Source organism: Notolepis coatsorum (assembly GCF_963971535.1).
Source record: "Notolepis coatsorum genome assembly, chromosome: 6".
NCBI classification, from domain to species: Eukaryota; Metazoa; Chordata; class Actinopteri; order Aulopiformes; family Paralepididae; genus Notolepis; species Notolepis coatsorum.
In genome coordinates this window covers 48438365-48465237 of record NC_140170.1, presented here as the reverse complement: position 1 = coordinate 48465237, position 26873 = coordinate 48438365, and the positions used below count along the sequence as shown (strand labels likewise).

The window sequence follows — 26873 nt, the reverse complement described above, 5'->3', positions numbered from 1 at the left end:
CCCACCAAAATCTTACTGTTGTCCTGCTTTTGGACTTTTTGCATCTGGTAACCCTACCAGTATGTCATGTATGTCCCTATGTGCCATAAATGTCATGTATGTTGTGTATGTCATAAATGTCAATATGAATTGAAAATGGGGGACCCTGATGGAAACAAGACAAACGTCTTTCTCTGGTCTGCATTCCCTTAACAATTATTGAGCCGTACTGTAATTGTACCCATTCTGCAATCTGTTAAATAAAGTTTTCAATCAATCATTCATTCATTCCATCCCTCCTCCAGGGGGGAGGCGCCACGAAACACAGCGGACTTCGGGAGTGACTTCGGGGGAAGAATTTGTGGAATTCCGTTTCCGCTTTAGGGAGTGGACGGTGTGATTTCGTGACTTCAAAAAAAAATAACTTTCATTCCAAGATCAAAAGTAGTTTCTTCTTCTCGTGGATCATCATTCGCACCGATCGATCGATGGCCTCCTCGCCCCAGAAGTCGCCGTCCTCTCCGAAGTCCCCGACTCCCAAGTCGCCGTCTTCCAGAAAGAAAGATGATTCCTTCCTGGGGAAACTTGGTGGAACTTTGGCGAGAAGGAAAAAAGCCAAAGAAGGTAAATATAATAATCAGAACTGCCATGACGTTTTAAAGAATGTCTCCGTATAAACATAAAGGGAACACGTTTTGCAACAATGTTTCTGATCTCCAATTGAACGCGATCAACACATCTGACACTAGTGGGACAATGTTGATGTTTTGAACAACGGGCTGTTTAGGAAAACAAACCCATTGCGTAGTGATCACTACTTTGTGATCATAGTCCCAACATGTTTTTTTTAATACCTTAAATATTAAACTGAAACATTAAATGCGGCTGCGGGCCATTGGGATTTGTGTAGCCGCAGGCTGTGTCTATCTATTTCCATGTAGGGTATTGTTGACTCCACTGTGTAAATGTAATAACTGTGGAATGAGACGTGTGTAAACACCACCCTGCAGGAAGGCTGGGCCCAGAGGCGGAGAGCCCCCCCCCCTTCAGTAGAACACAGCCCCCCCCCCTCCTCTTCAGTAGAACACAGCCCCCCCTCCTCTTCAGTAGAACACAGCCCCCCCCCCCCTCTTCAGTAGAACACAGCCCCCCCCTCCTCTTCAGTAGAACACAGCCCCCCCCCCCCTCTTCAGTAGAACACAGCCCCCCCCCCTCTTCAGTAGAACACAGCCCCCCCTCCTCTTCAGTAGAACACAGCCCCCCCCTCCTCTTCAGTAGAACACAGCCCCCCCTCCTCTTCAGTAGAACACAGCCCCCCCTCCTCTTCAGTAGAACACAGCCCCCCCTCCTCTTCAGTAGAACACAGCCCCCTCCTCTTCAGTAGAACACAGCCCCCCCTCCTCTTCAGTAGAACACAGCCCCCCCCTCCTCTTCAGTAGAACACAGCCCCCCCCCTCCTCTTCAGTAGAACACAGCCCCCCCCTCTTCAGTAGAACACAGCCCCCCTCCTCTTCAGTAGAACACAGCCCTCCTCCTCTTCAGTAGAACACAGCCCCCCCTCCTCTTCAGTAGAACACAGCCCCCCTCCTCTTCAGTAGAACACAGCCCCCCCCCTCCTCTTCAGTAGAACACAGCCCCCCCTCCTCTTCAGTAGAACACAGCCCCCCTCCTCTTCAGTAGAACACAGCCCCCCCCTCCTCTTCAGTAGAACACAGCCCCCCTCCTCTTCAGTAGAACACAGCCCCCTCCTCTTCAGTAGAACACAGCCCCCCCTCCTCTTCAGTAGAACACAGCCCCCCCCCTCCTCTTCAGTAGAACACAGCCCCCCCTCCTCTTCAGTAGAACACAGCCCCCCCTCCTCTTCAGTAGAACACAGCCCCCCCTCCTCTTCAGTAGAACACAGCCCCCCCCTCCTCTTCAGTAGAACACAGCCCCTCCTCCTCTTCAGTAGAACACAGCCCCCCCTCCTCTTCAGTAGAACACAGCCCCCCCTCCTCTTCAGTAGAACACAGCCCCCTCCTCTTCAGTAGAACACAGCCCCCTCCTCTTCAGTAGAACACAGCCCCCCCCCTCCTCTTCAGTAGAACACAGCCCCCCCTCCTCTTCAGTAGAACACAGCCCCCCCCTCCTCTTCAGTAGAACACAGCCCCCCCTCCTCTTCAGTAGAACACAGCCCCCTCCTCTTCAGTAGAACACAGCCCCCTCCTCTTCAGTAGAACACAGCCCCCCCTCCTCTTCAGTAGAACACAGCCCCCCCTCCTCTTCAGTAGAACACAGCCCCCCTCCTCTTCAGTAGAACACAGCCCCCTCCTCTTCAGTAGAACACAGCCCCCTCCTCTTCAGTAGAACACAGCCCCCCCTCCTCTTCAGTAGAACACAGCCCCCCCCTCCTCTTCAGTAGAACACAGCCCCCCCCCCTCCTCTTCAGTAGAACACAGCCCCCTCCTCTTCAGTAGAACACAGCCCCCCCCCTCCTCTTCAGTAGAACACAGCCCCCCTCCTCTTCAGTAGAACACAGCCCCCCCTCCTCTTCAGTAGAACACAGCCCCCCCTCCTCTTCAGTAGAACACAGCCCCCCCTCCTCTTCAGTAGAACACAGCCCCCCCCCCTCTTCAGTAGAACACAGCCCCCCTCCTCTTCAGTAGAACACAGCCCCCCCCTCCTCTTCAGTAGAACACAGCCCCCCTCCTCTTCAGTAGAACACAGCCCCCCCCTCTTCAGTAGAACACAGCCCCCTCCTCTTCAGTAGAACACAGCCCCCCCTCCTCTTCAGTAGAACACAGCCCCCTCCTCTTCAGTAGAACACAGCCCCCTCCTCTTCAGTAGAACACAGCCCCCCTCCTCTTCAGTAGAACACAGCCCCCTCCTCTTCAGTAGAACACAGCCCCCTCCTCTTCAGTAGAACACAGCCCCCCTCCTCTTCAGTAGAACACAGCCCCCCTCCTCTTCAGTAGAACACAGCCCCCCCTCCTCTTCAGTAGAACACAGCCCCCCCTCCTCTTCAGTAGAACACAGCCCCCCCTCCTCTTCAGTAGAACACAGCCCCCCCCTCCTCTTCAGTAGAACACAGCCCCCCTCCTCTTCAGTAGAACACAGCCCCCTCCTCTTCAGTAGAACACAGCCCCCCTCCTCTTCAGTAGAACACAGCCCCCCCCTCTTCAGTAGAACACAGCCCCCCCTCCTCTTCAGTAGAACACAGCCCCCCTCCTCTTCAGTAGAACACAGCCCCCCCTCCTCTTCAGTAGAACACAGCCCCCCCTCCTCTTCAGTAGAACACAGCCCCCTCCTCCTCTTCAGTAGAACACAGCCCCCCCTCCTCTTCAGTAGAACACAGCCCCCCCTCCTCTTCAGTAGAACACAGCCCCCTCCTCTTCAGTAGAACACAGCCCCCTCCTCTTCAGTAGAACACAGCCCCCCCCTCCTCTTCAGTAGAACACAGCCCCCCCTCCTCTTCAGTAGAACACAGCCCCCCCCTCTTCAGTAGAACACAGCCCCCCCTCCTCTTCAGTAGAACACAGCCCCCTCCTCTTCAGTAGAACACAGCCCCCCCTCCTCTTCAGTAGAACACAGCCCCCCCTCCTCTTCAGTAGAACACAGCCCCCCTCCTCTTCAGTAGAACACAGCCCCCCCTCCTCTTCAGTAGAACACAGCCCCCCCTCCTCTTCAGTAGAACACAGCCCCCCCCTCCTCTTCAGTAGAACACAGCCCCCCTCCTCTTCAGTAGAACACAGCCCCCCCTCCTCTTCAGTAGAACACAGCCCCCCTCCTCTTCAGTAGAACACAGCCCCCCTCCTCTTCAGTAGAACACAGCCCCCCCTCCTCTTCAGTAGAACACAGCCCCCCTCCTCTTCAGTAGAACACAGCCCCCCTCCTCTTCAGTAGAACACAGCCCCCCTCCTCTTCAGTAGAACACAGCCCCCCCCCTCTTCAGTAGAACACAGCCCCCCCTCCTCTTCAGTAGAACACAGCCCCCTCCTCTTCAGTAGAACACAGCCCCCCCTCCTCTTCAGTAGAACACAGCCCCCCCCCTCCTCTTCAGTAGAACACAGCCCCTCCTCCTCTTCAGTAGAACACAGCCCCCCCTCCTCTTCAGTAGAACACAGCCCCTCCTCCTCTTCAGTAGAACACAGCCCCCCCTCCTCTTCAGTAGAACACAGCCCCCCCTCCTCTTCAGTAGAACACAGCCCCCCCTCCTCTTCAGTAGAACACAGCCCCCTCCTCTTCAGTAGAACACAGCCCCCTCTCCTCTTCAGTAGAACACAGCCCCCCCCCTCCTCTTCAGTAGAACACAGCCCCCTCCTCTTCAGTAGAACACAGCCCCCCCTCCTCTTCAGTAGAACACAGCCCCCTCCTCTTCAGTAGAACACAGCCCCCTCCTCTTCAGTAGAACACAGCCCCCTCCTCTTCAGTAGAACACAGCCCCCCTCCTCTTCAGTAGAACACAGCCCCCTCCTCTTCAGTAGAACACAGCCCCCTCCTCTTCAGTAGAACACAGCCCCCCCCCTCTTCAGTAGAACACAGCCCCCCCTCCTCTTCAGTAGAACACAGCCCCCCCTCCTCTTCAGTAGAACACAGCCCCCCCTCCTCTTCAGTAGAACACAGCCCCCCCTCCTCTTCAGTAGAACACAGCCCCCCCCTCCTCTTCAGTAGAACACAGCCCCCCCTCCTCTTCAGTAGAACACAGCCCCCCCTCCTCTTCAGTAGAACACAGCCCCCCTCCTCTTCAGTAGAACACAGCCCCCTCCTCTTCAGTAGAACACAGCCCCCTCCTCTTCAGTAGAACACAGCCCCCTCCTCTTCAGTAGAACACAGCCCCCCCCTCTTCAGTAGAACACAGCCCCCTCCTCTTCAGTAGAACACAGCCCCTTCCTCTTCAGTAGAACACAGCCCCCCCCTCCTCTTCAGTAGAACACAGCCCCCCCTCCTCTTCAGTAGAACACAGCCCCCTCCTCTTCAGTAGAACACAGCCCCCCCCTCCTCTTCAGTAGAACACAGCCCCCCCTCCTCTTCAGTAGAACACAGCCCCCTCCTCTTCAGTAGAACACAGCCCCCTCCTCTTCAGTAGAACACAGCCCCCCCTCCTCTTCAGTAGAACACAGCCCCCCCCCCTCTTCAGTAGAACACAGCCCCCCCTCCTCTTCAGTAGAACACAGCCCCCTCCTCTTCAGTAGAACACAGCCCCCCTCCTCTTCAGTAGAACACAGCCCCCCCTCCTCTTCAGTAGAACACAGCCCCCTCCTCTTCAGTAGAACACAGCCCCCCCCTCCTCTTCAGTAGAACACAGCCCCCCTCCTCTTCAGTAGAACACAGCCCTCCCTCCTCTTCAGTAGAACACAGCCCCCCTCCTCTTCAGTAGAACACAGCCCCCCCTCCTCTTCAGTAGAACACAGCCCCCCTCCTCTTCAGTAGAACACAGCCCTCCCTCCTCTTCAGTAGAACACAGCCCCCCCTCCTCTTCAGTAGAACACAGCCCCCCTCCTCTTCAGTAGAACACAGCCCCCCCTCCTCCTCTTCAGCAGAATCCACTGACTGGATGGAAGTTTTTCTTTATTTGTCACATAGAAGGTACATAAATGACAGTGACATTGGTTGGTTCTGTATGAGCCCCCTGAGATTATGCTTCATACAGTAAAAAAGTAAACAGAATAAAGACCAAACACTAACATGTTTACAATATACAACTAAAGTACGAACTAAAGTACAAAATGCAAACAATGAAGTACAAAATGCAAGTAGGCATGCATAGTATGAATTAGGCTATTGTGTCACACATGACTAAAGCCACAGGATAAAGTGCCAACAACGGTAACAGCCGACTCACTCAACGCCTACTTTTGAAGCCACGAGGCTCTACAGGGGCAGAGAAGTCTGGGCATTTCAATCCAGTTCAATAGCTTTATTGTCTAATCAAGATTTTAAACGTCACCACAGGGAATAATATAAAATAAAGGAAGTAGCTCAAGTCTGTCCTTTTTGGTTCAATGGTAAAATGTGTAGAATACACAAAGCAAACCGGAGGAATGTCCAAGGCAAACTGTCCTGTTGAGCAAAAAAATTCAAACCGCTGAGCAGACGCGCACAAATCGGCTCAAGAGAGCCTTCACCAGGGCACCTAAATACAGTATAAGATTTGATACAAGATAAAGATTGAAAATCATTCACATTGTACACCAGCACAATATAAGAGAAGTCGCCTATTCTCAGTCCTTGCCCCACAATGGTGGAATGAACTGCCCACCCCAGTTAGGACAGCAGCCGAAACCTGTCCAATCTTTCGCCGTCGACTAAAGACACACTTCTGCAACCATTATCTGAAAAAATAAAATAAAAAGACCTAACCCTACTAACCTTACTGTCATGCACTTGTCCTAATAAACTAACCTACACTGTAGCACGCAACACTTTGATGAACATTGTTACTCAGCTGTAGGGCTGCAACGATTAGTCGGCATAATCGACGATGTCGATTATGAAAAATCGCAGACGAGAAATTGTTGCGTCGATTAGTCTCAAAGCAACTCTGAGGTCATGTTCAATGTCCAATCTGTTCCTCTGCTCTGTCTTCAGCTGGACCAGAGCTGAGAAGCCACTTTCACAAAGATAGGTAGTGCAAAAAAAGAAAATTTATAATAATATATATATATTTTTTTAATATAATTGTTTTTCGATTAGTCGACTAATCGGAAAAATAATCGACAGATTAGTCGACTACCAAAATAGTCATTAGTTGCAGCCATACTCAGCTGATAGAGTTGTACCCTTCCTGATGACTTGTCGTACAGAACTTGTAAGTCGCTTTGGATAAAAGCGTCAGCTAAATGACTAAATGTATATAGATTTGTTTTTATAGCCTAATTGGCCTACAGTTATCCTTTTATTGATGTAGATTTGTTGTTAAAATTCCCTTCCAAGTTGAAGAGCAGTGTCTTCATGGCCTCAGTGTGATGATCAGGTACCATCGGCGTCAGAGGCCTCGTTGGTTTGATTTGTAACCATTCTGTGTCCGTGTTGGAAAAGTGCTGTGTGGAAACGATGGAGCTCTCTGTTCCCATTGGATAATGAGGTTTGCGTCAATCAGGATGTTGTTCCACAGCTGAGCCCCCCATATTAATTTACTCATAACTCACACACACACACACACACACACACACACACACACACACGCACACTTCCATAGTGCAGCTCAGTGTGATGGAGAGCCTGTGCTGGCGTTCTGTGTCGGCCATAGATTGAATTAGAGTTGGTGACGTTTTATGATCGCCGATGGTACCCGTGTAAAGGATGGAGAGGGAGAGATGGCACTACAAGATGAGGGTGAAAGTGGGAGAGAATTGAGAGACATAGATATATTATAGGATGAGAGAGTGAACGAGTGAGTGGGTTATTGTGTGGAGAGGAGGATGGAAAGGCGGGAAGGAGAGAAAGGCCAAACTGGAAAGAGAAGATGAATGACTGAATGAATTCACGAGACGCAAGCCAATCAAATCTGCACATATATGACGGATGCTCCCAGGCGGTGCAGTGGCTATAGGCTACAGAGGACAGTCGCTGACCAGACATTAGCAACAGCTCAGCCTTGCTAGACACCTCGCTGCTCTGGGGGTGGAGGCACATCAGTTTAATGGGACTGTCTGTGCTGTATTGCAATTACTAGGTTTTAACAGGTAGCACTAGATCATTTTCACACATATAAGGATAGATGGTAGCTGTAGCCAGTACCAAACAGCTTGGATGCACAGGGGATAACAGCCAGTTAATATAGGGTGTGTTTGGGGGCCAGACTGTATAGTTGTACAAGGCCACACGTATGTGGTGGTGGTGGTGGATGAGCTGCAGAGGGGGGAGAGGGCTGGTGCTACTAGCCAGGGGAGGGTGCTGGAGGCTGGGGCACGGAGACAGAGAGAGAGATGGGCTGTGGAGCGTTCTGCCCGCCAGGTAGGATCAACGCAAAGATTTTGTATTTTTCCATTTGTGATTATTATAGCTACTTAGTTTGTTTGGGAATGACCGGGAAGGAGGCAGGGAGAGTGATGAAGACATGATGTAACACAGTTATGTCAATCAGAGTAATATCCATGGTGATGTGTGTGACACTGTCTGTATGATACATCTGTAGATTGTTTTTCTTTAACACTGTGGCAAGTTCACCAAGAAAGAACACTTTACTTCCAAGCCCTGGGGAGTAGTTGCATGACGGGTGTAATCAATCAATATGTGAGATATGGGATGTTTAGGAAGCCAGCATTACATTTGACTCTTAACATAGATATACCAACGACAGTCACAACATTGACCACATCATATTTCTCCCTGCTTTCTGGAATTGTACTTTTTCAATAACTAATTTTACCTGCAGTTAGGCTATAAGTTAAAGAGTCTGCAGTTATAAGTAAAAAGTAAGGATCATCAAGCCTATACCGTGCTAAAACTGGGTATCAGAGAATCTTTCAAATACAAAATTCCAATGTGGATCAGTACCAAGAGAGTCATGTGTAACGTGTCGGACATCGGTACCAAGAGAGTCATGTGTAACGTGTCAGACATCAGTACCAACAAGAGAGTCATGTGTAGGGCTGCACGATTTTGGGAAATAATCGAATTGCGATTTTTCTGACGGATATTGCGATTGTGATTAAATTTGCGATTATAATTATAATTTTTTTTAAGCAGCCCCACAGAGGTTTATTGTAAAATGCGGCTTGCATCTGGCCTACGCGGTGGGTCTTTTCAGGACACTCTTTTTACCAGAGAAAGACTTTCGTCTTGTTTACATCAGGGTCCCCCATTTTCAATTCATAATGACTATCTATCTACTAACTAACTTAAACTATAGGTTCATTATTAGGTTAATAACTAAACTACAGGTTTAAGTCTTCAAGTCTAGGTATGTGGTATCGTACGTATCTCTAGTAAAAAGTTTTCAGGGAACAAAGTTAGATTTAGACATACTTACTTTCATTATGAGGTTAGAAGACGCAGGGGTTACTGCACGCCTGGGCTACAGAGGATATTGGATGTAGCGGACTCCGCCAGGGGCCGTTTGTTGGTGTGAAATGATCTTATTGTATCTCAGAGAGAGGACAGAGGTGTGTGTGTGTGTCCATGTACAATACATACACATGCACGTGTGTTTTTCAGAGGGGCACAGTGTGAATATCATGCACATTGTTCTGCCCTCCCAGGGCGACATCCTCTTAATCAACACCATCCGCAGACACACACACACACACACGCACACACGCACACACACCACTAATGATCAAGCCTCTTTCGCTATCCAACATGCAGAGAACAATGGCATGCTGGGACTTTACACTAAGGCCTGACGGGAGGCAGGAAGCAACACTAGTCTTTTCTTGTCTGAAATCAGGTGCGCCTCAAGTCAACAGAGGTTCTGACGAGGGTGTGTTTTCATGGAGTCGAGGGAAGATGGAGAAAGAGCCATCCATCAAATCACTCCTGAACAAATTGCTATATTACCCATAATAAGCTTTTCCATCTCTCTCGCCCCGGTGTTGGTTTGCTATTATGGCTTGATGGTTCAAGGCCATGTGGTGTTTTATTTTGTGGGCCATATTATTCTTTGAAGAGGGAGAAAATTGAAATCTAGCAGGCCGGTCATCTGCACTGTAGGCACTGCTCCTAACACGCTGCTCCATTTAACAACACTGGAAGTCACAACACAAAGACTAATAATTACTATTACAAAATCAATCGTAGTTGTGTGTGTGTGTGTGTGTGTGCCGTCGATTTAAAAACACACTTCTTCAATCAATATCTGGAAAAAATTAAGATAAAAAATACTTCTTATTGACTTTTACTATTATGTAAAAGTAATCTACTCTGTCCCCGACTAAGGATTTGGATAGTCGACTTTGATTGGCCGAAATTATCCGATAGTCGACTATTAGTCGACTATGAAAAAAAAGATTGAAGAAAGAAAAAAAAAGTATAATATAAAAAAAATTATTATTATTATCATTCCATCTGGGCTGTGGGGGTGCTTAATGTCTGAAGGAGTCAACTGAAGGCTTCTTGTCCTCTGAAAAAGCATGCAATTGGGCCACTGATGGATACATCTTGATATTTGTCTAGTCTAGTGTGTTCATTAGATGGGTGAAATCCTCTTTCAGTGCCTCTGTGCCTGTTTTCTTAGGCAGTTAGCCTCTGGTATGCGTGCCATTAGCGTTAGCCACGCTTCTAGGCCTCTTTTCTTTTGGAAAGAATGATAAAAAAAAAATATATATATATATATATATATATATATATATATATATATATATATAAAAAAAAAGGAATATAATTTTTTTTTCTTTTTTTGCATTCGACTAAGAGGTTGGCAGTCGACTACGGCTCCTTTCGATCGATTATTCGACTAATAGGGGTCAGCCCTACTATCCATATATACTATAATATGTCTACTATGCACTCACAGTGTAGCACTCAAGAGTTCGACACTATTTGACGAACAATACCACTTACCCATAGCTGCCAGAGTTGTACCCTCTTCCTGCTGACTTGTTGTACAGAACTTGTAAGTCGCTGTGGATAAAAGCGTCAGCTAAATGTGTGTGTGTGTGTGTGTGTGTGTGTGTGTGTGTGTGTGTGTGTGTACATGGTTTAGCTCTGAGGTACAGAGGTCCTCACTGGTATGGTTGGGTCACCAGAAGATAATTACGGGTTAGTGTTGTAGTTTTGGTTAAACCTTCACAGTTAAAGTTAAGTACGGACTTACGGAGTGGTTTTGTAATGCCGTGATAATGTCCTCACAGGTGCCTGTTATGTGCTCCTGCATGTGTCTGATCAGAAGGGAACGCTAATGTAATGTCTGTATTCATCTTTCTCTCTCTCTCTCTCTCTCTCTCTCTCTCTCTCTCTCTCTCTCTCTCTCTCTCTCTAGTGTCGGAGCTTCAAGAGGAAGGTATGAACGCCATCAACCTCCCTCTCAGCCCCTCCCACTACGAGCTGGACCCAGAGGACACCATGCTGGGTAAGTGGCTGCAGCCATGGCCTCTTGAAAGTCGTATATTATTGCACTGTGTCTGTGGCACAGCGGTTTGAAACGACTGCCTCGGTGCGACTTCACGGGGTTAATAAACGTCCAACACCTGCTGCTCCCGACGTGCTGGTGAATCGCCGTTGCGGCTTCTTTTTCTTATCCATCCATCCCTTCATCCATAATTGAAAGCGGGGGAAATTACTTCTTGAAAGAGGATGACGCCGAACTCCTGAAGAGAAAACACGGAGAAAACTGTCAAGCAGGAGATGTGGGTCTTATAGTTTAGATAAGAGCTACACACTGAATTTATAGTCTGCTGGAAGTAGATTCATTAGGTCACAATTCATAATGCAGCTAATGCATGTTTAAAATCTATACACTATAATATTACTTTAAACATGCAGTAGGTTTATTTCATCTACATTAATTAACATGTTGTATGAATTCACTGACTCTTCTCCTGCCCTCCTGTTCTCCTGTCCTCCTAGTACCCTACTGTCCTCCTGTCCCCTACCCCCCGGTCCTCCTACCCTCCTGCCCTTTTGCCCTCCTAAATACTTTTCACAAGTTAAATTCTTTAGTTCACAATAAGGAGTGGCAGGTATCATGGGCTGTTGCGGTATGACATTTTCTCACCGTGGTTGTGTGTGGCTAATCACAGTGGGATTAAGGTTTTATTTTTTTTATATATATACCTGTATATATATTTTTTATTATTAAGACATGCAAGTTTACCCGCGATTGTGATTAGACAAAAATTCTAAGGTCGTAGGAGTCCCGAAACTATTTTTAAACATGTTTGATAATCTATCCATTTGTCCCACAACATTCTGAAATGTGCTAAAAGTAGATTAGGGTGTTGCCTGCTCCTTTAAGAGCCATGCGTTGTGGGATATATGCCCTTCTCCAACTTAAAACTAACGTTATTTGAGCGAACATTTAACGTTATTATAACACTATTTTAACGTTAGTGAATTTGAATGCACATACATAGCTAGCTAAATATCACAACTTGTGTCATCATTGGGGGAAACTAGCCAATAGCTAGCCTATAGCTAACGTTATAGATAGCGTTCGCTATATGCTAGCTATCTATAATGTTAGCTATAGGCTAGCTATTGTTAGCTTTGTTTGCAAACTTTAGCGTTCGCTATATGCTAGCTAACGTTTGCAAACAAAGCTAACGTTATCCAGTTGACATTACAGATCATAATAGCTATGATAACGTTAACGAAGTGAGCGTAGGGGTTAGGGAAACATAGTCAGAGTGTAGCGGGACAGTAGAGAGAGGCAGCACTTCATTTGCGTGTAACGTTAGTCAATAACATTGAGCAAGTTACATGACCGGCACTTCGGCCCTGGAGTTAGGAGAACACTCCCCTGTGCACTTCGGCCCTGGAGTTAGGAGAACACTCCTCTGTGCACTTCGGCCCTGGAGTTAGGAGAACGCTCCTCTGTGCACTTCGGCCCTGGAGTTAGGAGAACACTCCTCTGTGCACTTCGGCCCTGGAGTTAGGAGAACGCTCCTCTGTGCACTTCGGCCCTGGAGTTAGGAGAACACTCCTCTGTGCACTTCGGCCCTGGAGTTAGGAGAACGCTCCTCTGTGCACTTCGGCCCTGGAGTTAGGAGAACACTCCTCTGTGCACTTCGGCCCTGGAGTTAGGAGAACGCTCCCCTGTGCACTTCGGCCCTGGAGTTAGGAGAACGCTCCCCTGTGCACTTCGGCCCTGGAGTTAGGAGAACGCTCCCCTGTGCACTTCGGCCCTGGAGTTAGGAGAACGCTCCTCTGTGCACTTCGGCCCTGGAGTTAGGAGAACGCTCCTCTGTGCACTTCGGCCCTGGAGTTAGGAGAACGCTCCCCTGTGCACTTCGGCCCTGGAGTTAGGAGAACGCTCCTCTGTGCACTTCGGCCCTGGAGTTAGGAGAACGCTCCTCTGTGCACTTCGGCCCTGGAGTTAGGAGAACGCTCCTCTGTGCACTTCGGCCCTGGAGTTAGGAGAACGCTCCTCTGTGCACTTCGGCCCTGGAGTTAGGAGAACGCTCCTCTGTGCACTTCGGCCCTGGAGTTAGGAGAACGCTCCTCTGTGCACTTCGGCCCTGGAGTTAGGAGAACGCTCCTCTGTGCACTTCGGCCCTGGAGTTAGGAGAACGCTCCTCTGTGCACTTCGGCCCTGGAGTTAGGAGAACGCTCCTCTGTGCACTTCTACGGTTCAGATTAATACAGGACATCGGGGGCTCGAGTCCGGGATATGAAAATAAATCCTGATTTCATCTGTGAGTTGTAAACTGTATGGAAACGTGAAGTTAGCTCATGCTACTGGAAAATGCACGTCTTGTCATTAAATTACCGTACTTTTCGCACTATAAGCTGCACCTGACTATAAGCTGCAGCAGCTAAATTGAATGATGTGTACATATATAAGCCGCACTGGACTATAAGCCGCAGGTGTTTGAATGTTTAATTACCATATGTAATTAGCTTTGGGACACAATACTGTCGGACAAATAACAAGCATTAACTCATTTACAAGTTGTATTAAGTTTAGCAAATAAGGGAACAGATAAATAACATTTCAATGCAGTCAAAAAAGCAATATTTAGATGTTTACATTTTCGAGTTTGGTCACGTCGAGTCACATATAAGCCGCACCGTTATATAAGCCGCAGGGTCAAAAAATGGGGAAAAAAGCTGCGGCTTATAGTCCGAAAAGTACGGTAAGTTAAAAATGATCACGCACTTTTTTTTTACCACGGTTACCGCGGTTATCTGTTCTCCATCCGCGGGTGCGTTGATTGACACACCGCGGGATTGCAGTGATGCGGTTACCGCGACAGCCTGCCGCCAAATACAATGGCCATCTACAGGGAAATGGCGTTTGTTTTCTCCCAAAAATACCTGTGCGATCGCATGTACAGCTAAAGTACCCGACGGGGTAGAACGGAGAAACACGGCGGACGAAAGCAATGCACGACGGCAACGATAATGGATGAGAACAGCTTGTCTAGCAAAATATAGTCTTGCTGTGGGAATCGGGCTGAAGTGCTCTTGTCCTTTGGGGATCCCCCGCAAACAGACTCAAAAAGAGAGGCGATCGCTCCTTCAAGGCCGTGGCCCCTAAACTGTGGAAGACATTTAAGGCCCGTCTAAAAACCCACTTTTACTCCCTAGCCTTCACTAAACCCTGATTTTCCCACACCCTAACTCACACACTCCCATGCAATTGTATCCTGCCCCCTCCCCCTTGTATCTCTTCTTGTGCTCCTCTGTCCCCTGTGTGCTATACTGTACTTTGTGCTCCTCTGTCCCCTGTGTGCTATACTGTACTCTGTGCTCCTCTGTCCCCTGTGTGCTATACTGTACTCTGTGCTCCTCTGTCCCCTGTGTGCTATACTGTACTCTGTGCTCCTCTGTCCCCTGTGTGCTGTACTGTACTCTGTGCTCCTCTGTCCCCTGTGTGCTATACTGTACTCTGTGCTCCTCTGTCCCCTGTGTGCTATACTGTACTCTGTGCTCCTCTGTCCCCTGTGTGCTATACTGTACTCTGTGCTCCTCTGTCCCCTGTGTGCTATACTGTACTCTGTGCTCCTCTGTCCCCTGTGTGCTGTACTGTACTCTGTGCTCCTCTGTCCCCTGTGTGCTATACTGTACTCTGTGCTCCTCTGTCCCCTGTGTGCTATACTGTACTCTGTGCTCCTCTGTCCCCTGTGTGCTATACTGTACTCTGTGCTCCTCTGTCCCCTGTGTGCTGTACTGTACTCTGTGCTCCTCTGTCCCCTGTGTGCTATACTGTACTCTGTGCTCCTCTGTCCCCTGTGTGCTATACTGTACTCTGTGCTCCTCTGTCCCCTGTGTGCTATACTGTACTCTGTGCTCCTCTGTCCCCTGTGTGCTATACTGTACTCTGTGCTCCTCTGTCCCCTGTGTGCTGTACTGTACTCTGTGCTCCTCTGTCCCCTGTGTGCTATACTGTACTCTGTGCTCCTCTGTCCCCTGTGTGCTATACTGTACTCTGTGCTCCTCTGTCCCCTGTGTGCTATACTGTACTCTGTGCTCCTCTGTCCCCTGTGTGCTATACTGTACTCTGTGCTCCTCTGTCCCCTGTGTGCTATACTGTACTCTGTGCTCCTCTGTCCCCTGTGTGCTGTACTGTACTCTGTGCTCCTCTGTCCCCTGTGTGCTATACTGTACTCTGTGCTCCTCTGTCCCCTGTGTGCTATACTGTACTCTGTGCTCCTCTGTCCCCTGTGTGCTATACTGTACTCTGTGCTCCTCTGTCCCCTGTGTGCTATACTGTACTCTGTGCTCCTCTGTCCCCTGTGTGCTATACTGTACTCTGTGCTCCTCTGTCCCCTGTGTGCTATACTGTACTCTGTGCTCCTCTGTCCCCTGTGTGCTATACTGTACTCTGTGCTCCTCTGTCCCCTGTGTGCTATACTGTACTCTGTGCTCCCCTATCCGTGTGTTGTCCTACCGTTGTCCTAATCTCTGAATGTACTGTCTTGTCCTGCTGTGCCTTTTTGTATTTTTGTATTTTATAATTTGACATTTTATGCTCTGATTGTACAGCACTTTGGTTGGCTCTTGAGTTTTTAAATGTGCTTTATAAATAAATGACTTGACTTGACATCCAAGGCATATTCCATTAGCCAAAGAAGGACGGACCGCCTGATTCTTCATTTGTCCCCTTCTTCTCTCCTTTCCTCCCAGAGGAGAACGAGGTGCGGACCATGGTCGACCCAAACTCCAAGAACGACCGTAAACTGCAGGAGCTCATGAAGGTGATCTCGTTGGATCTTCTGATCAGTTTTTTGTTTTGTTTGTTGTCTTAACAAGGCTATTCATCCCAGAGATCATGAGAGGAACATTATGCACTTCCCGTGGGATGTGCTGAGCTAAAGATACCACAGTTGAAGAATAAAAAACCCACACACTGGTCTGCTCCCAACGCGTTGTTTACTGCACCATGTTTACTGCACTACTGGCTCTTCATCAGGTCAAACGTTAGCCATAGGGTTGTATTGGCAATAATCTGCCCACATTATACATATCACGATACAGGGGTTAGTCAACACATAGCAATATATTACGGGGTGACGAATCAAATTTATTTGTAAGGCCCGACAACACACGTTAATGTCCCCATGGGCCGGACAAGTCAAGAAGAAACATCACAATAAATCAAGAACAAAACAAAAACACCATGAAGTCCAAAAGATTTAAAATGAATAAATTAATGCAACACTCTCAGACGTACCCCACGCAAAGGTATGGAAAAACTAACTAAAAACCTAGCAATAGGAAAAAAGCACCACAGGCAATGTGGAGGGGAGAAACCTTAGAAGGGCCGGCCAAGGGGGGATATGTACATTGGGGGGGGGGGGGGGGGGGTTGGGTAGGGGGTGGGTGGGTGGGGGACACTGTACACTGTACATTGGAATACTGACAAAGCCATACTTGGTCATTTACTGTACAACTGGGTTAGGACATTTGTAGGGGCCAGTTTCGACAGTAGACGGACAGTAGATGTATCTTTTATCTGCTACAAGGTTAACATTCTACTGCAGTATTTATCGTCTTTCATTCAATGGCAGGAGAAAGTACCATGGAAAATAACATGATACTGGACTACAGTATCACGATATACCGATATGAAATTCACGACACAGGCCCCTAGTTGTCCAGGATAAATGTCTTGGAGCTGAATAGAGTGGACGTTTTTTCCTGTTCATCGGTTCTTCCCTGAGTCCATTGCTGACCACTTTAATTAATCTGCATGTGTCGTTCCCCCCCCCCCCCCCCCCCACACGTAGGTTCTGATCGACTGGATCAACGACACGTTGGTAGGAGAGAGGATCATCGTCAAAGACTTGGCGGAAGATCTGTATGACGGGCAGGTCCTGCAGAAGCTCTTTGGTGAGACCGAGAACCTTTGATCTCAATGAGAGCACTATGCTCTTTTAACCCTTTCACTGCCACACGACAGCCGGCTAACCCTTTCACTGTGACAATACAGAAGGTTAGCCCTTTACTATCACACAACCGACGGCGATGCTACATCATTAGCATCATTAGCTCCGCGGATCTATCGTGTGGCAGTGAAAGGGTTAAAAAGGTATCATTTTGTATACATCTGATAGTGTAATAAACAAAGAGTATGCAAAGATAATTGTCACTACAACATGTTCCCAAACTACACTTGCATGACTTATGAATCATATTTCTTATTACAAATGGTAAACAATTAACTTGCAGTATAATAATATTTTGCCACTGGTTGTCAGTTTAAATAAGATCCTACCACATCTCTGCTGGCGCTGAAGTCGTGTGTGTGTGTTTTATATACTTTATTTGTGTGCGTACATGCCTGTGTGTGTGTGTGTGTGTGTGTGTGTGTGTGTGTCTCCAGAAAAGCTCGAGGGGGAGAAGCTGAACGTGGCCGAGGTGACCCAGTCAGAGATCGCCCAGAAGCAGAAACTCCAGACCGTTCTAGAACGCATCAACGACTCCCTGAAGCTCTCCGCCAGGAGCGTCCGCTGGAACGTTGACTGTAAGATGAGATAAACGTGTATCGTTGTCGATGATAAGATAAGTTCATGTACCGTAATTTTCGCACTATAAGCCCTACCTGAATATAAGCTGCAGCAGCTAAATTGAATGATGTGTACATATATAAGCCGCAGGTGTTTTAATGTTTAATTACCATATGTAAGGGTTTGTGCACAGAGGGGATTGTCGGGAAAGAGATGGCTGTTTGAGGAAGCTCCCATTTATTAACGTTTTTGTTTAAACAGGAACGATAGCCAGTTAGCCAGCGCCGGGTACAGTAGGTACCAACATTAGCTCACATAACGATAGCCAGTTAGCCAGCGCCAGGTACAGTAGGTACCAACGTTAGCTCACATAACGATAGCCAGTTAGCCAGCGCCGGGTACAGTAGGTAGCAACGTTAGCTCACATAACGATAGCCAGTTAGCCAGCGCCAGGTACAGTAGGTACCAACATTAGCTCACATAACGATAGCCAGTTAGCCAGCGCCGGGTACAGTAGGTAGCAACGTTAGCTCACATAACGATAGCCAGTTAGCCAGCGCCGGGTACAGTAGGTACCAACGTTAGCTCTCATAACGATAGCCAGTTAGCCAGCGCCAGGTACAGTAGGTACCAACGTTAACTCGCATAACGATAGCCAGTTAGCCAGCGCCGGGTACAGTAGGTACCAACGTTAACTCGCATAACGATAGCCAGTTAGCCAGCGCCAGGTACAGTAGGTACCAACGTTAGCTCTCATAACGATAGCCAGTTAGCAGCGCCGGGTACAGTAGGTAGCAACGTTAGCTCACATAACGATAGCCAGTTAGCCAGCGCCGGGTACAGTAGGTACCAACGTTAGCTCTCATAACGATAGCCAGTTAGCCAGCGCCAGGTACAGTAGGTACCAACGTTAACTCGCATAACGATAGCCAGTTAGCAGCGCCAGGTACAGTAGGTAGCAACGTTAGCTCTCATAACGATAGCCAGTTAGCCAGCGCTAGCGCCCAGCACCTGCGAAATCGAATGCCAAACTGATGATATCAGGAGCTATCAGTAGCTAGATAACATTAGACAACGCCTCATGTATAAATAAACTAAAGTGAATAGTTCGTTGACTGGGTCATTTTGTTTAATGCTTCAGTTATGTTGAAAGAGGAGCCCTGAGCTGCTCATACACTAGACGCTTGCCATAATGGTTTGTTGACGTGAGGCGGAGGAGGAGGGGCAAGGCGTCCACTGCTGCAGCAGATTTAGGAGTCTGATCTGACGGTCACAGAGCTGAGGGAGTGCGCCCAGTTAGCTGTAAAAATCCATAGATTAGCCGCACCGTTATATAAGCTGCAGGGTCGAAAAATGGGGAAAAAAGCTGCGGTTTATAGTCCGAAAATTACGGTAAACCTTTTATTATCGATAATAAAAGATAAGATAAACCTTTGTTGTTGTCGTCAACGGGACCGACTACTTTTCAGAAAACCCTAGAGTGAGACTTGATGGAAGTTGCCAAACTTTTATTTTTATTAATTTCTGTTCTTGAAGTATTTTCAGTATTATTTCAGTGGAAATAATGCGGAAGCGGTTTCCCTGTCAGTCAGCACTTCCTCAAAAGACAGAAAAAGAGAGAGAGAGAGATAGCGCACGTCCGTATTCCGATCCGTGCAATAATATTCACAGGGCTATATCTTGTCATGCTAAACAAGTTACCAATGCATTGTCCCGTGGGATTATGCCCCCCCCCCCGCGACTCTCTCTCTCTCTCTCTCTCTCTGAAAAATATGACCCCTTTAAATAATCAAACGTCAAAAAGAAAAAAAATATATATATAATACTAAGTACTTTTCTCCTATGACAATAACGTCCACGTCTTTATTTATTATTTTATATAACAAAGTCCGTTTTCTCGTGATAACGGATTAATTTATTTCAGTAAATTGTTCAGTACAGCAAAAGGCTGAAATCAGGATGGCGTGATCACATGATCCAGCTCGCAATCATCTATCCGAGTTCTGCACACAGTTCTGGATAATTATCTATTATATCGAGATAATTAAATAAATTAATCCGTTATCACGAGAAAACTGACTTTGTTATATCGAGATAACGAAATAATAAGTCGTTATCATGAGAAAACGGCAATAAAATAATAAATAAAGACCTGTCATGAAAGTCTAGGCTTGCGTTAAAAAGTTTTTCCAGCAGTAGGCTATAATTGCGCAGATTTTATGCTCCTTCATATAACAAAACAACTAAAGTGGTTATTGAATGTTACATTGGACTTGTATTCCATGCAACTGAAATGACCGGCTGTTCAAAATAAACGCCGTTCTTCTCACGTAGTCTATGTCTGCATTTTGAACGGGTGAGGGGGTCAGGTTGGCCAAGTCATTTGAATCCTAGAAAGTGGACCGGGCAGAACATTTATTGGGAACCCCTGCACTACAGAGTCCAGCGAGAAAAATGTACTTTGTGAAAAGACAAGTAAACGCACGTACACAGTCGGAGCATGTTCCATCAGAGAGGTGAGGTGAGGTCGGAGCATGTTCCATCAGAGAGGTGAGGTGAGGTCGGAGCATGTTCCATCAGAGAGGTGAGGTGAGGTCGGAGCATGTTCCATCAGAGAGGTGAGGTCAGGTCGGAGCATGTTCCATCAGAGAGGTGAGGTGAGGTCGGAGCATGTTCCATCAGAGAGGTGAGGTGAGGTGAGGTCGGAGCATGTTCCATCAGAGAGGTGAGGTGAGGTCGGAGCATGTTCCATCAGAGAGGTGAGGTTAGGTCGGAGCATGTTCCATCAGAGAGGTGAGGTGAGGTCGGAGCATGTTCCATCAGAGAGGTGAGGTTAGGTCGGAGCGTGTTCCATCAGAGAGGTGAGGTTAGGTCGGAGCATGTTCCATCAGAGAGGTGAGGTTAGGTCGGAGCATGTTCCATCAGAGAGGTGAGGTGAGGTCGGAGCATGTTCCATCAGAGAGGTGAGGTGAGGTCGGAGCATGTTCCATCAGAGAGGTGAGGTGAGGTCGGAGCATGTTCCATCAGAGAGGTGAGGTTAGGTCGGAGCGTGTTCCATCAGAGAGGTGAGGTTAGGTCGGAGCATGTTCCATCAGAGAGGTGAGGTTAGGTCGGAGCATGTTCCATCAGAGAGGTGAGGTGAGGTCGGAGCATGTTCCATCAGAGAGGTGAGGTGAGGTCGGAGCATGTTCCATCAGAGAGGTGAGGTGAGGTCGGAGCATGTTCCATCAGAGAGGTGAGGTTAGGTCGGAGCATGTTCCATCAGAGAGGTGAGGTGAGGTCGGAGCGTGTTCCATCAGAGAGGTGAGGTGAGGTCGGAGCATGTTCCATCAGAGAGGTGAGGTTAGGTCGGAGCATGTTCCATCAGAGAGGTGAGGTGAGGTCGGAGCGTGTTCCATCAGAGAGGTGAGGTGAGGTCGGAGCATGTTCCATCAGAGAGGTGAGGTGAGGTCGGAGCATGTTCCATCAGAGAGGTGAGGTGAGGTCGGAGCATGTTCCATCAGAGAGGTGAGGTCAGGTCGGAGCATGTTCCATCAGAGAGGTGAGGTGAGGTCGGAGCGTGTTCCATCAGAGAGGTGAGGTGAGGTCGGAGCATGTTCCATCAGAGAGGTGAGGTGAGGTCGGAGCATGTTCCATCAGAGAGGTGAGGTTAGGTCGGAGCATGTTCCATCAGAGCCGGTGAGGTCAGGTCGGAGCATGTTCCATCAGAGAGGTGAGGTTAGGTCGGAGCATGTTCCATCAGAGAGGTGAGGTCAGGTCGGAGCATGTTCCATCAGAGAGGTGAGGTTAGGTCGGAGCATGTTCCATCAGAGAGGTGAGGTTAGGTCGGAGCATGTTCCATCAGAGAGGTGAGGTTAGGTCGGAGCATGTTCCATCAGAGAGGTGAGGTGAGGTCGGAGCATGTTCCATCAGAGAGGTGAGGTGAGGTCGGAGCGTGTTCCATCAGAGAGGTGAGGTTAGGTCGGAGCGTGTTCCATCAGAGAGGTGAGGTGAGGTCGCCTCATTGAGCAACGCTTTCCGATCAGTTGGATTACCGCTGCTTGCATTTGTTACCTTAACGTTATCTACTCTAAACTGCATCAAACTGCATGTGCACTAGGGCTGTCCCCGGAGCCAGTTTTTGGGCTTCGAACTTTGTCAGGGTTTTCCGAACGGACGTTCGAACCTTCGTTTTTAATAATAAAAAAATATATATTCAAAAATTTTGTAATTTACAATTTTTTTTATTTTATTTTTATAAATATCCTCAAACTAAATCTTGAATTTGAATAAAGTCATTCATCTGATTAAATTAGTATTTTTTTTTTTTTATTAAATCAACTTTCTTTAATGAATATAACTCATCAGTTTTAATACTATAATATTAGTGTAGCCTAATCTTTATCTGCAACTGTGAAGAAAAACCCCATTGGTTTAAACAGAATGAATAGACACATAAAAAGAAAATATATAATACATTTTCTTTTATATTAAAATGTTTAAATTCGAATGTTGATTTAGAATTCGAATGCCAAGATACATGATACAAGATACAAGAGTTATTTGTCACGGCATACAGGTATACAGTGAAATGCGGGGGGTCTCGCCCGCAACGATGTGCATAATACAAGTAATAATATAATATAAGAGTCCAACCAATAGAGCGACAAGTGCAATAACAAGTAAACAAAGTACGGTAGGCATATCTGTATCTGTACATTCTTAAAGTGACCTTTCCTTCTGTAAAGTGTCCGTAGTGTGAGCGTGTGCAGCATGAGTGTGTATGTGCTCATGTTAAAGTGGCTGCTAGTGTGTGAGCGTGTACAGTGTGTGTGTGTTGTGTGTGTGCTCATGTGTGCTTGTGTGTGGAGAGTTCAGTGTTCAAGGCTCTGATGGCCTGTGGGAAGAAGCTGAGCCTAAGTCTCTCTGTCCTCGTTACTGGTGCTCGCAGGCGTTTGAACAGGCTGTTGTTGGGGTGGTGAGGGTCTTTCATTATCCCGCAGGCTCTGGATTTGCACCTCTTGTTGTATCGGACCTGCAGGGTTGGTAGTGCAATACCCGTGGTACGCTCGGCTGAGCGCACCACTCTCTGTAGGGCCTTCTTGTCCTGTGACGTGCTGTTTCCAGTCAAGATGCTCTCTACAGCTCCGGAGTAGAAGGACTGGAGTATCTTCCCAGATACTCTGAACTTCCTTAACTGTCTCAGGTGGTAGAGGCGCTGCTTCGCCTTCTTTACTACTGTGTCTATGTGTGTTGACCATGTCAGATCCTCTGAGATGTGGACCCCCAGGTACTTGAAGCTGCTCACCCTGTCCACCCTGTACCGAACGAAGGTCCGAACGTTTGGGCTCAGCCCTAATGTGCACGTAGTAGTAGTAGTAATAGTGTTAGTAGGCTAATACTACCACCTGTCAGGTAGTTTCTCTCATTTGAAGGCTCCAATGTAGAGCACTAGTAGAGTCTGTTCCAAAGGTTTGCTTCAAAATAGCACATCAGCCGACTTGCAGTGTGTGCTGTGCACTGAAGCAGGGGGGTATTTATTATACCAAAGGTAGAGCATATGTTAAAAAGTAATGAATACAAATGATATATATAAATGTATATATATATATATATATATATATATTTGACAAGGGTGATAAATCAAAGGTGTGGCGTGAGCGCGTGTGAAGAGGGTAATTTGCCTGAGTCTCGCACTCAGTGAGCTCAATGCGAGTTGGCAGCCCCGTCATCTTTATCTGGATGTGGATCTTGAGCCATGATATTAGCTGGCATTCTGAATACTATGCAAATCCACACGCTCCGCGAGCTGCTCTGCACTCTATGTTTCTCTGGCTCAGTAGCCAGCAGCTGCTAGACAGACGCTAGTGTTGTGCTAACGTGCCTATTCTGTTCTTCTCGTTTGCGAGTGGAGAACATTAGGGGTGGGACGATACATCGATCCAGATCGATACATCGATGTAATTATCAACAATCGAATCGGATCGATGCGATGTAATAAGATCGATTCATATCGATACTCTTATTTTGAAAATCCTGTGGCGAGTCTCATATCTGCCCAAGAACAACAGCAGTAGCTCCGTGTGTGTAGATGTTACAGCATAGCATTCTCCCTTTCTGTGTGTGTGTGTGTGTGCGCGCGTCTTTGGAAAGACAAGATGAGGTCAGAGGAGTTTGATGTTTAAATGTTATTTAAACATAAACAATATAATACATAATAAATGTAGGCCTATACATGATCATGCAACATCAACAAATTGTTGTAGGAACGGTTTGGGAGAGGGAGGTTGTGAGTTTTGAGTTCCAAAAAATGTAGCTTAAAGTTTAAAGCTCAATATATAAAAACGTGGCACTTTACAGTGAACAGGAGGTCTATTTGTATTAAAAACAATAGATTGATTTTCCTTTAAATGTCTGGAAGAGCTCAAAAATACAAATGTCAAATGATATTTTCATTACCTTTTTTTTGTTGATCTAAATGTTACCGATTGTGTTAAATGGGCATATGATATCATCTCATATCGATCGCAGGCACCTGAATCTAATCGTATCGTATTGTATCGTGAGAGACTTTGTGATATCGGCAAATATCGTATCGTTGTCCAAAGAATCGATATCATATCGTATCATGATGAAACTGGTGATTCCCACCCCTAGAGAACATATAGGCTGGAGCTGGACCAGGATTGATGCACAATTGCCTTCTACTATGGCTACTACCACTGTGGAACAAATTCAAATACAACGCAAAGTATAAATCACTGCAATGTGCGAACAGTGAGCTAAGCTAAGCTTGATTTGAATCTTCCCTTGTAGGATTTAGGTTTGAAATGAATACGCTTGTTTTGCCTGTCATTGAGTTAATGTGTTTCAGAGAGAGAGAGAGAGAGAGAGAGAGAGAGAGAGAGAGAGAGAGACTCTCGTTTTTACTCGCATTATTAGCTGAAGTATCTGAATGAGAGAGAGAGACTCTCATGCACTCCTTTATCTGATAGACAGAGTAACGCTAATTATTATCATCCTCCTCCACTCTCTTTTACTCATATTATTAGCTGAAGTATCTGAATGAGAGAGAGAAGGCCACACCAGATGAAATTGATTCATACCAAGGTTAGAGAAATGTGAAGTGCTTAGATTCCGTGGAAAAAAGAAAACATCTGTATACCTTGTTCTGTATACGAACAATAAGAACGCATCGAGCAACATGGAACCACATTGATTTTACCATCTTCATATTCCAGAAGCTTTCACTTTAATCAATCCACTTTTTTATTTATTCCTGCTTTCATCCTGCCATTTGAAAGCCTTGGAGAAAACACTTATGCCTGATGTAATATATTTTTCTCCTCTAATCCGGTGAAGATCTATTAGGTTTCTGAAGGCTTTTAGCTGGCTGTCCCTAATTTACTATTGTCATGGGACGCAATCAAAAGCTTGTTTTAGTCCACTTTATTGATCCTGGTTGTTTTGTCCATTTGCTCAGATGACTATAGACATGCCACACAGTCCGAACTGATTGACTGTGTTCTTCAGGGTTCACATTGTGCTCTATAAACCCTCCATGTTTTTACTGTGATTACTGTGACCTAAAGTACTTAGAATTTTCACTGGCTTTTTTTTCCAAACAACATTTGCAGATTTATTTGCTGTTCCAAGTATGAACAATGCCAACATTCTGAGTGAAATTGTGGTGATACATGAAAATAAATGGCATTCTTCTCTGTCAGAATACAGTAGGGGGGGGGCTTCAGCAACGAACGAGCGGTGACTAGTAAACATCAGAATCCATTGCTATAAAGTCTTGCAATCACAAAATTATGAATTGTAAAAGGAAGCGCAGTGGCAGCGAAGTGAGTAGAGAAAGGCATTTAATACTGTACCTAACTCAATACTACAGTACTACTCGTCTACAGTCCGTATAGAATAGATGAAAACCATTTGTGAAGTCCTCAGGGATCATGCTGGCACTACAGTAGGTCATTACTTTTTTTTTTACCAACATTGTCAGTTTAAATAAGATCCTACATGACCTCTTCCACTCTCTCTCTCTCTCTCTCTCCGTCTCCTGCCCTTTCTCTCTCTCTCATTCCAGCGGTCCATGCTAAGAGTATAGTCGCCATTCTTCACCTGCTGGTGGCCCTCTCTCAGCACTTCAGAGCACCAATCAGATTGCCTGATCATGTCTCCATCCAAGTAGTGGTGGTCCAGGTATGTATTTTTATAATAATGACCATATTCTGATGGGTTTTCCAGGAAGTAATCTATGTGTTTCCTCGATGACGTAAAATCTTGTAAAAAAAACATTTGAGCGGTAGACTTAGATTTGGTGTTGGTGTTATTTAGAATTGGCATTAGTGTCAGGTGTAGAATTTACCTATCTCAAACCCTGCCCTCTTTTCTCGATCCTTCAATCATAACTGTTGCTCCCCTCAAAGGGGGACTGAGAAAAGAGGGCAGGGTTTGAGATAGGTCAGTTAAAGAGGAATTCTACTCTGGATCCCTCTTGTATTTGTAGAAAAGTTGCTTTAGTAGAAAGTAAAATGAGCCAAGCGACCAGCTCTGTACATAATCGTCAGGCCAAAGATATACTGTAGCCCTTAAACCACTGCACATGCTCCAGCTTCCGGCTTTACAAAGGAGCACACTGTGAAAAGGGGCTGGTTTCAGACGACGCCAATCAAAGGTTACCACTCCTGTCAATCATACACAAGGAGGGTTACTATGGAGACCATAGTAACACAACCGTCCATGATAGGGGACAGCTAGAAATAACTGTATACGCGGTGATCTTCCTTCTGTGGCCTCTATATATGCCACACACATCGGGCGGAAAGGGGAGAAGGTGATCTGTGACCCCTCTCTCCCCGCTTACTACCCCCTTCCCTCTGATAGAAGACTCAGGACATCTCGTTTTTAAGAATAGCACATATACCGAGGTTGTCCGTCACCTGAACACGAGCCCTAATGCACAGGCACTTTGTACTATAACGGCTAGCACTAGCCGACAGGCACTTTAAAGGAAAACTCCAACATTTTGGGAAATTCGCTTATTTGCCATCTACCTTGGAGTTAGACAAGAAGATGCAGTAGGAGTAGGAAGCCGTGCACCGTTAGCCTAGCTTAGCGTCAGTCACTGGAAGTAGGTTCCTCCATTAGCCCAGTTCCCAACGTCTTCCTACTCCGAGTCCTACTGCATGCACAGAGAAGAAAAAGGTATGTATCTTCTTGTCTAACTCCAGGGTAGATGGCAAATAAGCTAATTTCCCAAAATGTTGGAGTTTTCCTTTAAGGCAATATGCACTTGAAATGGCACACTGAGCTCGTTTATGCACTGTAGTACTTCTTCTACTTCAGGGATTGCATTGTATGTATTCTTGTAGGTTT

The 26873-nt window shown here is 46.7% G+C and overlaps 1 protein-coding gene across 1 annotated transcript in view; it reads left to right on the top strand.

Annotated features, from left to right (window-relative positions):
• The first annotated feature begins 311 nt into the window (after positions 1-311).
• parvaa (parvin, alpha a) overlaps positions 312-26873 on the top strand; it is a 59194-nt gene continuing 32632 nt past the window's right edge. The window contains exons 1-6 of the mRNA XM_084315548.1: positions 312-603; positions 10880-10969; positions 15688-15758; positions 16791-16893; positions 17387-17527; positions 25582-25697. Coding sequence (XP_084171674.1) covers positions 468-603; positions 10880-10969; positions 15688-15758; positions 16791-16893; positions 17387-17527; positions 25582-25697 — 657 coding nt within the window. The 5' untranslated portion in view covers positions 312-467. The remainder of the gene's footprint in view (positions 604-10879; positions 10970-15687; positions 15759-16790; positions 16894-17386; positions 17528-25581; positions 25698-26873) is intronic.